Source organism: Simochromis diagramma, unplaced genomic scaffold, assembly GCF_900408965.1.
Source record: "Simochromis diagramma unplaced genomic scaffold, fSimDia1.1 OVJJ01000602.1, whole genome shotgun sequence".
Classification (NCBI taxonomy): Eukaryota; Metazoa; Chordata; class Actinopteri; order Cichliformes; family Cichlidae; genus Simochromis; species Simochromis diagramma.
In genome coordinates, this window is record NW_024387040.1 from 9,657,300 (window position 1) to 9,670,016 (window position 12,717).

General features: G+C 43.9%; 1 protein-coding gene across 14 annotated transcripts in view; it reads left to right on the forward strand.

Annotated features, from left to right (window-relative positions):
• scrib (scribble planar cell polarity protein) overlaps positions 1 to 11,880 on the forward strand; it is a 77,763-nt gene extending 65,883 nt beyond the window's left edge. For 9 of the 14 annotated variants that reach the window (XM_040044208.1, XM_040044219.1, XM_040044209.1 and 6 more), the window contains 10 exons: positions 753 to 912; positions 1,003 to 1,198; positions 1,281 to 1,370; positions 1,556 to 1,738; positions 2,313 to 2,465; positions 3,100 to 3,239; positions 3,348 to 3,385; positions 3,904 to 3,978; positions 5,966 to 6,023; positions 9,872 to 11,880. In XM_040044208.1, the coding sequence (XP_039900142.1) occupies positions 753 to 912; positions 1,003 to 1,198; positions 1,281 to 1,370; positions 1,556 to 1,738; positions 2,313 to 2,465; positions 3,100 to 3,239; positions 3,348 to 3,385; positions 3,904 to 3,978; positions 5,966 to 6,023; positions 9,872 to 9,999 (1,221 nt within the window). In that variant the 3' untranslated portion in view covers positions 10,000 to 11,880. Of the gene's footprint in view, positions 1 to 752; positions 913 to 1,002; positions 1,199 to 1,280; positions 1,371 to 1,555; positions 1,739 to 2,312; positions 2,466 to 3,099; positions 3,240 to 3,347; positions 3,386 to 3,903; positions 3,979 to 5,965; positions 6,024 to 7,749; positions 7,780 to 9,871 lie in introns of all 14 variants that reach the window. The other 5 variants (XM_040044216.1, XM_040044220.1, XM_040044214.1 and 2 more) reach the window with 5 other exon arrangements.
• The last annotated feature ends 837 nt before the right edge of the window (positions 11,881 to 12,717 follow it).

Genomic DNA, 12,717 nt, shown 5'->3' on the forward strand with positions numbered 1-12,717 from the left:
GGTGTTACCGTCGTTGTTGCTAACCACAACGCATAAAAACAGGCGCTTGTCCGTCTGTAGTGTGGTTATATAAAATATAAGAGAAAGAGAGAACTTTAAGAAATTAATATAACCACTACAGTGACCATCAAAACGATGAAAAAATATTGCCGTAAACAGTTTATTTTGCGACTCCACGAAACAAACGATGGCGTAAAATGAAACGATAGACCTTTTTCATATCGTCATCCGATATATATCGTTATATCGAACAGCCCTATTCAGCGGGATAATTTTCCACAAGTTGACACCACTGTTATGATTTTGAAGCATAAATGCAATTGCAACAACTTAAAGTGCCAACATGGGGTGGAAGGGAACTAAACCACAGCTGCATGACCTGAATTTCACCACAACCACTAACCTCCTGTGTTCATTGTAATAACTTTAAAAGTCCTTGTCGTCTCATTTAGCCACTTCTCTGTGGGATATTTACTGGGGTGTTGTATATTTTAGAATAAAATCTGTGGAACTGTGACGTTAACCAGACATCTTATTTCAAGCATCTAACCAAAAACCTTTATAGATTTAGAGACGAAGGAACCTGATGTGCAACAATGCTGACTCGTGCAGACTTCAGCATTCAATCTGCAGCACTATACGAATGTTATTATAATATAATTGCTTTTTCAGTAGGGAAAAATGCAAGCGCTCTAATTTCAGCATTTATCGCTTCTAATTTTGTTCATTTTGTCCTGATTTTGATGCCACAGAGCCCAGTATTTGGTGGTAAGCACAGCCCAGAGCAGCGCTCTTTCAGGGACAGACAGAAGTACTTTGAGATCGACATGAAGCAACAGACGCCAGAAAAACCCAAGCCTCGAGTCTCCCTCGTCGGGGAGGATGACCTCAAGAAGATGAGGGAGGAAGAAGGTTTGTTTCCTGAGTGTCCTTCTTAGCCACATGCAGCTAAGGAATGTGTTCAAATCAGTGGAGTGTGTTTACATGATAATCTGTTACCAGAGAGGAAGTTTGAGCAGCGAGCGCGGGAGTACTTACTGGATGATGACGACGAGGATGAGGATGAGGAGGACCTGGCCAAGCAGGTGGCGCAGATGAAGGCCACCGGAAAGGTGTTGCTGGATGGAGTGGAGTACAAAGTGGAGCCGGTGTCCACCCCATCGCAGCACTGCTCCACACCGCCAAACTACAGCTCAGGGTGAGAAGCTGTGTTAGACGAATCTATTTTTCTTTACACTTTCTTCCGCACACTGAAGACTAATTGTTCGTTTTGCATGAAGGCCTTCTTCAGTAGATGGCAAGGGAGACTCTCAGAGGAATTCATTGGAGGACAGCTTCAGGCTGGAGCAGAGGCCCAACTCAATGACTGGGTAATTACAACACACAGGACAACATGTTTACCTGCTGTTAGCCACTGATCACACTCCTCGCGTCATCCTCCCACTGCAGGGGTCAGTTTAAGCTGCAGAATTTTCAATTTCTCCCTCTGATGACTGAGTGGGTTCAGAGTTCAAAGCCTAGAAACCAAACTAACTGCACCCGTCTATCCCGTCAGTCTCGTCCCAGCCTACCCCGGGGAGTCAGCAGCTCCCATCCGAACAGCCAAAGCAGAGCGCAGACACCAAGAGCGACTTCGTATGCAGAGCCCCGAGCTGGCCGTGGCACCTGACAAGGACCTGTCCCCTGCAGAGAAACGAGCCCTGGAAGCCGAGAAGAGAGCAATGTGGAGGGCAGCACGGTAATACAACCATGCCACACGTTAAGCAAGGATAATAAAATAAGTAGAATGTAATGCTTTCAGGGCTAAACCTCGATTTGTGGATTTATTTCAGCAGTTTTTGAGTAACAGGAGACTTAACTTGGATGGTAACTTTGGAAGACGGCAGCATCCACACGCAAAGAAAAATGCGTACCGAAGGAAACCAAGGATCAGACCAGACTTTTATAGTTGCAAATTCTTTAGGGTTAGAGACACTTCTGTCCCACGTTTCCTGTTACAGTTTGTCAAGCTAGTAAATAAAAGGCTTCAAGAAGTTACTTTATGTCAAAGCAAACGTAAATTCTCGGTAGATTTAGTTTAGTGACTATCCTGCGTGTGTGGTCTGTCTCTGTCTCACTGTTACTGTGTCTAAAAATTGTCTTATTTATCATTTCTGGCTCTCCTACTTATATTGGTGTTTTACCTTCCATTCTTTGGTTTTCTTCTCTTTGTCTGTGTGCCTTTCTTCCTGTCCTCCACATTCCTCCGTCATCCTGGCGTACACTTTTTTTATTCCACTCCCTCCCTCTCTCTGTGACCTTGTGGGGCACAGGCCCTATGGCCTAGAGGAGGATGTTAGGCAGTATGAGCAGGACCTGGCTAAGAGGCTCTACCAGGCCCGAGTGAGGGCATCTCAGGGCACGGCCGCGGCACCCCAGCCCCCCACTTCCTCCTCTACCTCCTCCTCTGCAGCCTCCCAGCTCAGGTCTGCTCCTCGGCCCCGGCCGCCAGGGCCAGATGCACGGCATCGTGGGGTTGTGCTGGGGTGCTTTGATATTTGGGGTACTTTGCTAGAGGCCGAGTTCGGAAAGGTCCAAGCAAGCACTCGCAGCAACACTGACAGTGCTTCTGCTGCCTTTCCAGTGCCGTACTGCTTCTGCACGTCTCTGCTGTTTCCCATCTCCAGCTCCTTTTGGTTCCCGCCTCTCTTTTCTTTTCTCTGTCTTGTCTTCCACCCTCGTTCTGCAGAACTCTTCGTTTTCATTTGTGCCTTGCTGTTCTTTTTGTACTGTTACTAACACGCGATCCGCAGTAAGTACGCAAGCTTTCTGTGAGCTGAGGGTACGCCTACTAGCAGTAGGTGGTCCCTTTTCCTGGAGTGCATCCTTAATTTTTGCTTTGAAATTACATTTATTTTATTTTATTTTTTTAATCCCTGCAAACCAGGACAAGGAACACCCCCAAAATAGCAGTGATTGGCCTGCACCCACCCGTAGTGGTGTGCATATGTGTGTGTGAGAGAGAGACAGTGTCAGTTTTTTGTCTCCCTATTTCTGTAAACGTTGGACTTTATTAAATGCCTTTGAATATTTGTTTGATTGCGGTCGTTCCTCCTGCAGAATGAAGTCTCTGGAGCAGGATGCACTGAAGGCTCAGATGGTCATCGCCAAGTCTCGGGACGGGAAGAAACGTGGGACACTAGATCAACTGACAGAGTCACCCTCGCCTGCACCAACACCCTCTCCCACTCCTATGGAGGGTAAGAAGCTGCTGCTAAAGGAAACTGTGTTTGTCTTTTCACCTAAAAAGCTCATTTTCCACCCTTTTTTTCTACCTGCTTAAGTACATTTCTTTGTCTGTTTGGCAGAGCTCAGTCCTCGAGGATTAACCTCGCCCGGCAGGCTGGTAAGATTTAATCCTGAATTTCAGTTTCTTATTGACTGATTTCATTGTTGTTTTTTTCCCCCACTTGCTAGTTTGTACTGACTTGGAGAGCTTGAGTCATCATAATATTTTTTTTTTAAAAAGCTGTAACACTTACTTTACAGTGTGATTTAATTGAATAAAGGAAACCGTCAGGCTCGTTTGTTCACAAGCTGGAAGAGGTACATTTGCATCAAAATACATTGACATGAATCCACCATCTTGCTCATTGCCACTCTATCCAATCAGAGCTGAAAACACACACACTGCTCTCCCATCAATGCCACAGCTGGCTGTTTAAATCACCCATTTGCCTCTCTGCCCTCCACTCTCCCTCTTCCATTTTATTCTGTCTTTTCCTCTTATTCCCTGACTTTTTCCCCTCTTCCGCTGTGTTTTCTCCTTTCTATACTTTGTCCCACTTCCTCCATTTTCCTCTCTTTTGTTTCCCTTATTTCCCCTCTTCTCCCTCTGCTCATTCCTGTTTGCTATCCTTCTAGTCCGTGTCAACAAAGAAGTTTGACTACCGACAGTTTGCTGCCATTCCTTCTTCCAAACCCGTATACGACATCCAGGTATTGGCTGCATGCCGATCTCCGGAGGCATCAAGCCTCCTCCTCCTCCCTCCCTCCCTTCCCTGGCTTTCCCGTGCTGCCTCTTCCCTCTAGTTTCTGTTAATCCGGAGGCCTCCCTGTGACTGCAGTCTAGGTTGTCGCTCAGTCATCGATCCGTGCTCTCTCTCCTATTCGTGGTGTGGCTCACTAACTCTCACCTGCACAATGAAGGCGGACTTTTAATCTAAATAACAGCACACCACATCAGCCTCCCTTCCTGCCTCACACCTGTGACTCACAAATGTAACAGCATCTTTAGCTGTATCCATTCACATCTATCTATCTCGCAGCCAACTAATCGGTCGCAAACATTAACGCTCAGCAGCTGCTGGGATGCAGACAGGTCTTTGATCCCACTAACATGGGTGGAAAACTTTGCATCTTATTCACTCTCACACTCACTGCCATCAGTTGTCTTGTTCCACGCATGGGTTGAACATCATGCAGAAGAATGACATGTCCTTCTTGACATTTCCTCTCACCTGCGCTCATCTCATCTCATCCGCTGATCTTCTGTGCTCTCAAGAGGATAACGGTTCCGTTTGTATCCGTCTGTTTGGGGAAGAGTTAATTTCCTCCCGTGTGGAGGAAGAGAGGGGAGAAGCAGGGGAATCTTGGTGTAGAGGTGGAGCAGCAGCGCTTGTTTGCAAGTGGTCGTTTATTTCTGAGTCGAATATCCGTCGTCTGTGACACCGCTGTCTGGGATTCTGGGATATTTATGGATATTACAAAAATTTTCAGTTTGTTTGTTTCCTGCACGGTCGTTTAAGCCTTCGGGGGTTTCCAAACCTATCTTCAATCTTCACAGAGAACAAATTATTCGCAGTTGTAGTTATTCCTTGACTTTATAGTGGCTGTGAACTGAACCCTCCACTGCAGTATAAAATATATATATACTTAATATAAGGCAAATTCCAATTTTGAAGTGTCAGGCAATGATTTTTACCTTTTTTGAAACAAGATGTCACAGATGAGGGTTGGATCTGACAGGCCTATGCTCCCCACGTGCTCAGACTTTGCTGCCCACGACCTTGCAGACTGGGAACACCCGACAATAGCTGCAGTTTTAGAGATCCTCTGACCCAGTCGGTTAGCCAGCAAAATTTTGTCCTTTCAAACTCACTCAAATCCTTACATTTGCCCATCTTTCCTGCTTCTATATCATAATGTTATCTCTGATCAGTGTATACTGTCTTCGATCCCTGCAGACAAATTCAGTAGCTTTTAAAATGAAATTTACATGATGTCTACGTCGCAGCTGTATTTAAGTCGAGCGTGTTATCCGGCCGAACAGAAGAATGCGTTGTACACTGATTGGTTGAGTCCCCCGCCTCCTAAAGTGGAGTGGAGATATAAAGGGAAGCCTTCACAGCTCGTATCATGGAATAACTCCAACCACAGCTAAGTCTGTGTTTGTGCATCATCTGAAAAACGTCTGAGCCTGTCATGTGTGTCGGCTTCAGTTGAGTGACACATTAAATTCTTTGTGTAGAGTGAATAAATAGAAACATCACTTCCAAGCATGATCAATTTAATTCAAATTAAGCAACAGATGACTCCTTACAGTTCTGCTTGTTTTTTTTCTTTGTTTTTTCCCCGTTGTGCATCGATGCATTAGTGCTGTTTCTCTGTTTGTCCTCTCTTTTGTGGGTGTGTCCACCTGACACAAGAAACCTCGACGCCAATGACTTAATCGACGCCCTCTTCTTTAACACGCCCGTTTCTCCTGGGGGGAGTAGTTGAGTAGATGTACTCTGGCTTTGTGGCTCTGACAGATTAGGAGCTTCAGTGCTGCCTGCTAAACTGCAGAGAGCAGCTGACATGTTTCCTGACAGTCTCCTACCTTGCCAGCCCCACTACTCACCTGGTGAAGGCTTCCCCTGGGCTACAGGTTATTAAACCCCAGAGTCAGTCCCTGTTAATAAGAGTCTCTTTTTATTTCTTTCAGTCCCCAGACACAACTGACACAGACTTAAAGTTCATCGATGACGGCTCCAGTAACCCAGGTACGTGGTGCTGATTGTTATGCCCTGAACTGTACCAGAAACCTCATTTATTTGTATGCATGGGCTTCTTCCTGTTTCTGACTTTCAAAATAAAAGTCTTTGACACAGAGTGCGACTACTGTAGTAGCGGGAATTCTTGCTGATAAACAATGGAAAAAAAGAGCTTATGTCAAAAAAATTTGGCAGATAACAAGATTTAAAAAAGTCTTGTCTTTGGATTTACTTCTAAGAAGAAAACTAAAATTTTAGAAAATAACTTCAAATAAGTAAAAATATTGAGACAATAACTCCAAACTTTTACTTATGAAACACAAAATGATTGTTTTCAGTGTCAGAAACAAGCTGCCTTACCAGTGTATTGAGCCACAGTAAGAAATCAGCTGTAAGATAAAAGCAGACTTCTTTGAGGTATCAAGCAAAATATATAGTTTTTATTTCTGTATAACAAAGATATTGATGTGACTAGGGATGGGTACCGGTGTTCTGACCAGACCGAAAAGCAGCGCACATTTCGGTGCTTTTTTTTTCCTGAGCTGTGATACACTTTAGATTCTAGCCAATCAATTTACGTTTCCGAGGATAGTAGGCGGGTCCAGGTACGTGCGTTCTTTTAGAGCAGAGCTACAGATTAAAAATGTCCAAGGCGAAGCGGTCAAAAGTCTGGCTGTACTTCACAGCAAAATATGCAAACTCAGCAGCCTGCAACAAGTGCTTTAAGCTGATACTGTGATACTGTCAAAGGAGGTAACACCTCAAATCCGATGAAACACCTGGCGACGCATAGCGTTTTGTTTAAAAGCCGAGAAATGCGCCGTATTTGATAGCTTGCTGCGAGACCTCACACCGAGCACATCTACTGCGGGTGTGGTGCCTGTTATCAGACCCGGAGTTAGCAACATCCCCCAAAAACACGAAGAGGAGAGTCCTGGCCCCTAGCCCCGCCAGTGTAGCAGAAATGATGACGGATGATGACGGCAGCAGCAGCCGTTCTTCTCTGCGTGAGTAGCTTAATGTTGTTCGTGTGTAATTTATGTTGAGTAGGCTAACCATGTTATTACATTAACACATGTAAGGTGAACTAGCAAACATCATCATAGCTACATGCGGCTGTCTTCTTGTTTGATGGCAGATACTCCCTTCACCCTGGCCAAAACTGCTAAAACGACCAAAGAAAAAGTGGAAAACAGTTAAACATGAGAGGTTTTTGGACAAAGTTTGTGTTTTTTCATTGTTTAAGCACTGCTTCCAGCCAAGAGTGATACCATATATGCCCCATAGCTGCAGAAAAGGCTAACATTGTTATCTTTTTACAAAAAAACAGCTGAACGTGAGAGGTTTTTGGACCAATTTTTGTGTTCTCCATTCTTTAAGCACCGGTTTGAGCACCGTTTAAGCACCGGCACCGTTTCAAAAGTACCGGTTTGGCACCGGTATCGGCTAAAACCTAAACGATACCCATCCCTAGATGTGACCGTAATATTGTGATGTCACATAATGATAGTACAGTCATTTTAATCCAACACCGCCAAGAAAACGTGGCAGGAAACTTCTCACATGTGTAGAACAAATAATGGTTTCTGGTACAGATGGAGTATACACTCCTGCTTTTATTTTATTTTATTTTTTGGTTTCACTTAAAAATCAAAATTAAAAAAAGCTTCACAAACAGGTGAAGTGATAGGAAAAGGAAGTTGTACCTCAACCTCTTCTATCCCCTTTGATTCAGGTGCCTACCTGGGATAAGCGGCTCCTATTGGTAGGATCCTGTGTGCATGTGTTTGTCGCTCTGTGTGTGTGTGTGTGTGTGTGTGTGTGTGTGTGTGTGTGTGTGTGTGTGTGTGTGCGTGTGCGAGGAGCGTTTGTCGGGGTGTGTGTCGGGTTGTACATTTACACTCTAACCTGCTGTTTGTGTGGCACAGTTGGGGGTTTGGGTATAAGATGGGTGTGTCCACCTGGGTTTGCTTTGCCATCTGCTCCCCACCAGACAGGAAGCAGCTACTGATTCAAAGGGACGTTTTATGTGTAAAGGATCAGTTTAACCACAGTCCTTTGATTTGTGCATGGATTTGTTTTAAATATAAAGACGTGCACCAGAGAAACCACATGTGTGCGCTAAAATCTAATCAGAAACTTATTCGCTTTATTTTGAAAGCATGATTTGCTTATTAAAACTGGGTAAGTACAGTTGTGGTCAGAAGTTTACGGTCATCATGGCCATGAGTGTCTTGGTAATTTAGGTTTATAATTATTTCTTTGAACTGTTTTTTTTTTTTTTTCTGGGGTGGAATGATCGCATCTATCTTTAATTACTTTAAAAAACAAGAACCGGGTGCATAAGTTTGAGTTTATTTAGCCTTTTTTCTAGTCCACACAGGGTGAAATGTATACATAGATATAATATAACCACTAATATTTGGTTAAATGTCCCTTATTTGACCACTCTTTGAATTGTTTGGTAAATTGGTTTGTTTCTGGCTTTAACCTGGCTTTAAAAGCAGGATTGCGGTCAGGTCTTTGGGTAGGCCAGTGGTGTCCAAACCCAGGCCTCGAGGGGCCGGTGTCCTGCAGGTTTTAGATGTGTCCTTAATTCATCACAGCTGATTTAAATGGCTAAATTACCTCCTCAACATGTCTTAAAGTTCTCCAGAGGCCTGGTAATGAAATACTCATTTGATTCAGGTGTGTAGACCCAGGGTGAGATCTAAAACCTGCAGGACACCGTCCCTCGAGGCCTGGCGTTGGCCGAGCCTGGGTTAGGCCGTTTCGAGAAATTTAATGTTAGCTGCCTTTATCCACTCCTAAATCAGTTGTGGATCGGGATCATTGTCCTGCCGGAACATCCAAGTTTTATCCTATTCCATCCACTTTGTGCAATGTACCAGTACCACCAGTAGCAAAACAGCCCCAGAGCATAATGCTACCACCACCATACTCGACGGCTGAAAGCTGCACATTTACTCCTCTTATTATTGTGGACAAATAGCTCAGTCTTTGTCTCAACTGGCCATCAAACTTTTCTCCAGAAGGCATTTGATTTGTCCAAGAGGGCAACTCCAAATTTGAGTCGAGTTTGAAGGTGTCGATTTTGGAGCAGGGGCTTCTTTCATGGTCGGCACCCACTCGGTCCATGGCGATTTAAAACCGGCTTCACTGTGGACACTGGTGCTGGTTTGGGTCTCCAGTGTTAGTTTGTGTCAATCCAATGAGTGCTGTCAAACAAGCTTTTTATTCTGCAAAGAGAAACTACCAGCAGCACTTAGTCATGATCACTAACTAGAAGTGACCCTGCCTTGTCAATTTAAAAGACTAATTGTTGGACCTATACGATCATTCCACCGTGCAAAAAAAGAAGTTCAAAGAAACCACCTGTGTGTACGTAAACATCTCACCACAACTGTGTTCATTGCTTTTATTCTCCTGCTCAGCTGGCTCAGCAAAGCTTTGGCCTACCTCTTTGCCCTGCAGATGCACACATGTAAAAACTCAGCTACATGATGGTTATGTGCTTCCTTTGTTTGTTTGTTTTTAATTTACATGCTCAGCAGGACCAGTCACTATAGTAGAGAAGTGAAGGGATGTTTAAAACAAGGACTTGGCAGTGAAAACACTTAAGAAATACTGAAGTCATTGGTTTGAGTTTAGCACAGAAACTGGACGCATCTGTTTCCTGCTCGTTTCCAGCTGCTGCTCTAAATGTGGGGTGTCTCTCGCAGGGTCACGGGATTCACAGGGATCTTCTGTCCTGTCGCTCTGATCTTTTCTGCAGCAGATACTGTCACAAGAAAAGATGAGAAATTGCAGCAGCTCAAATGCATTTTCTCTCTCTTTTCTTTTTTCCCCCCTCCCAGGAACCGCCGCGAGCCCCGACGTCACCCCGCTGCCTGCCACCTCCGCCCTGGAGGAGATGGCTATGTACAGCAACAAGCGCAAACTGAGGCAGGGCCGCCGCAGCCTGGAAACCGCTGTGCCCACATAACACCTCACCAACTGAAGAAAAACCCTGCAGACGTCACGCAAACATACACAACTTCACAAACACTGTGGAGCACTGGCCTCAGAGGGGCGTGCGTCCACAGGAGGTGCAGATTCACCAAACACTACACATGCTGTCAGTAGAGCGAGATTTACTCTGCCGTATGTAACCACTGTAAAGTCTGCGACGCTGATAGTTGCCACACAGACACTTAGAGCCCGCGTGCCAGTCTTGCCTTTCCAGTCTGAGGGCCAGTTGCTCGACGGCCCCTCAGCGGCAAGAAAGCGCTAGCGTTGTTAGCTAGGGTTGCTACTTATTTTTTTATTTCTTTCCATTTAGCATTCAGTTTGCCTCGTAGAATCAGATCTATTTTAACTAGAGATCAAAGCTTTTAGGGGTTTTTTAAATTTTAATTTCTAAGCCTTCAGTGATTTTTGATGCTTTTAAACAAAACATACTGGAAGACAAACGCAGAAAAGAAATGGGTCATAGCTATACTAACTTCTTGAGAGACATTCATAGGCTTTCAGTGTTTTCTTCAGCCGACAGGAGTGTGTATGTGTATATATATACATACACACATATATATATATTAAACGAGTAGGGAACATCCTGCTACCTTCACTGTCACAAAATGTGGTGAGCTTTTTTTTTTATTTTTAAAAAGAGTACATATCATTTTTGCACTGCCACTGGTCCGCCTTTTAAAGAACTTATTCCTTCACCCTATCCCGGCCTGGAGGCCAGCTGATAATGCGACTCGCCATCTGTTAATGAGTCACAAAATCACAGCTTTCAGCCCATTATTTGCATATCACTTCATTTTATGTTCGCTTTTAACTCATCAGTTTTGTTTGAGACAGCCATATTTACAAATTCAATTGCCTAAGTTGTTTCAAATCCACTTCACGGGGCCTTTAGCAATGTCACATTCCTCTGTAGAGAGTATGACTGACTACAATGGAGGAAGCAGCATGGAGCAGGCAGTTTGGGAGCATGCATTTTGGCATCATTTTAATATTAATGGTACTTATCCTGCCCTGTTAAGGGTAATAGTTGTTTGTTTTTTTTAAATCAATGTGAATCACCACTTTCCTTGCGTTATGAGGTTTGCCACAGTGATGTGAAGGTAGCAGGTGTGTGTTTTTGTTGTTTTTATTTTTTTGTTGTTTGTTTTTTTTTCTGTCTATGGTTAATTTAAATCTGACGCCACTGAAAATCATTTATCGTGTGAATAATGTACAAATACTGAGAGGAAAAGCAAAATTTGGGGTGTGAAACTGAGCCAGTCTTGGACCTACACTAAACACGTGGACTGCTGATGCATCTAGGTTCAGGCAGGCTTGGCGCTGGGATGCTCTCTGCATGTATATTGGTTTGCTAATGGGAGAGGCCTGAGAGGCAGAACCGGTTAGTCCCTCTCAAGACATTGATCTCACTCAGACTCTTCAGCTTACAGCTCGACACAGTGTCAGTGACGGGTATTTCTGCAGAATCACAGCATCGTAGCATTTTGTGTTAATTTAATGTAGTGTCTTCTAATTAAAGCTTTCCGTGTTGCTCTCACTGACTGAAATTCAGTTTGATAACATTCGCAACAGCTAATATCTTTAAAAAAAAAAAACTTTTAGTAGATAAAACTTTTTTTCCAGATGGGGTTCACTACATTTTTGATGCAGTGTTTCGAGTTTCTGTGTTTAATTCTTTTCGTCTTGAGTTCTCTTCGGGGGCTTTTACTTGCCAATAGGCTGGAGGGGAAAAGGGTCACATGTCCTAGGGTTGAGGGTTATAGCTCATACAAGACTGTAACTAGTGAATTTGTACAACCAAAGAAGTCTATTTTGTGGTTCAGGAATAATAAATTTTACTTTCCATGTAAAAAGCTGACTGACTCTGTCGTGTGTTGTGTGCTGGGTTAACATACAAGAAGAACAAAGAACAGGCAAGAGGCTGCAAGACACTAAAATGTGCAATGATGTTAGGAAAACATATGAGACATGAGCAGAACCATAAAGTAGAGGGCACGGCTTGTGAGAGATGATGGCCAAATTTTCAGCTTTATTTATATATCACCAAACTACAACAGCAGTGATATCAAGGTGCTTTATATTGTAAGGTAAAGACCTTCCAATAATCCAGAGAAAACCTTAAAAATCAAACGCTCCCCTATGACCAAACAATTGGTGATAACGTGAAGAAAAAACTCCATTTTAACAGGAAGACACCTCTGCCAGAACCTGGCTCAGGGAGGGGCCATGACCAGCTGGGGTGATGGGAGGAAGACGGGATAAAGATGGCTGTGGCAGACAGCCAGAGATTAATAATAACTAATGATAAAATCAGTGGTGTAGTTAGTGAAGAAGAAACGGTGCATGATGGGAAGTCCCCAGCACTCTAGACCTATTGCATCATAACTAAGGGACGATTTAGGGTCACCTGATCCAGCCCTAACTATATGCTTTATCTGAAAGGAAAGTCTTGAGTCTAACCTTAAAAGTGGAGGGTGTCTGACTCCCTAATCCGAACTGGGAGCTGGGCCCACAGAAGAAGGGACTGAAAGCTCAGCGTCCCATTCTACTTTTAAAAACTCTACGAACTACAAGTAAACCAGCAGCCTGAGAGCGAAGTGCTCTGCTGGGGTGATACGGGACTAAAAGGCCTATAAGATGAGATGGGGCCTGATTATTTAACACCTTGTATGTGATTAGAGAGATCTTACAT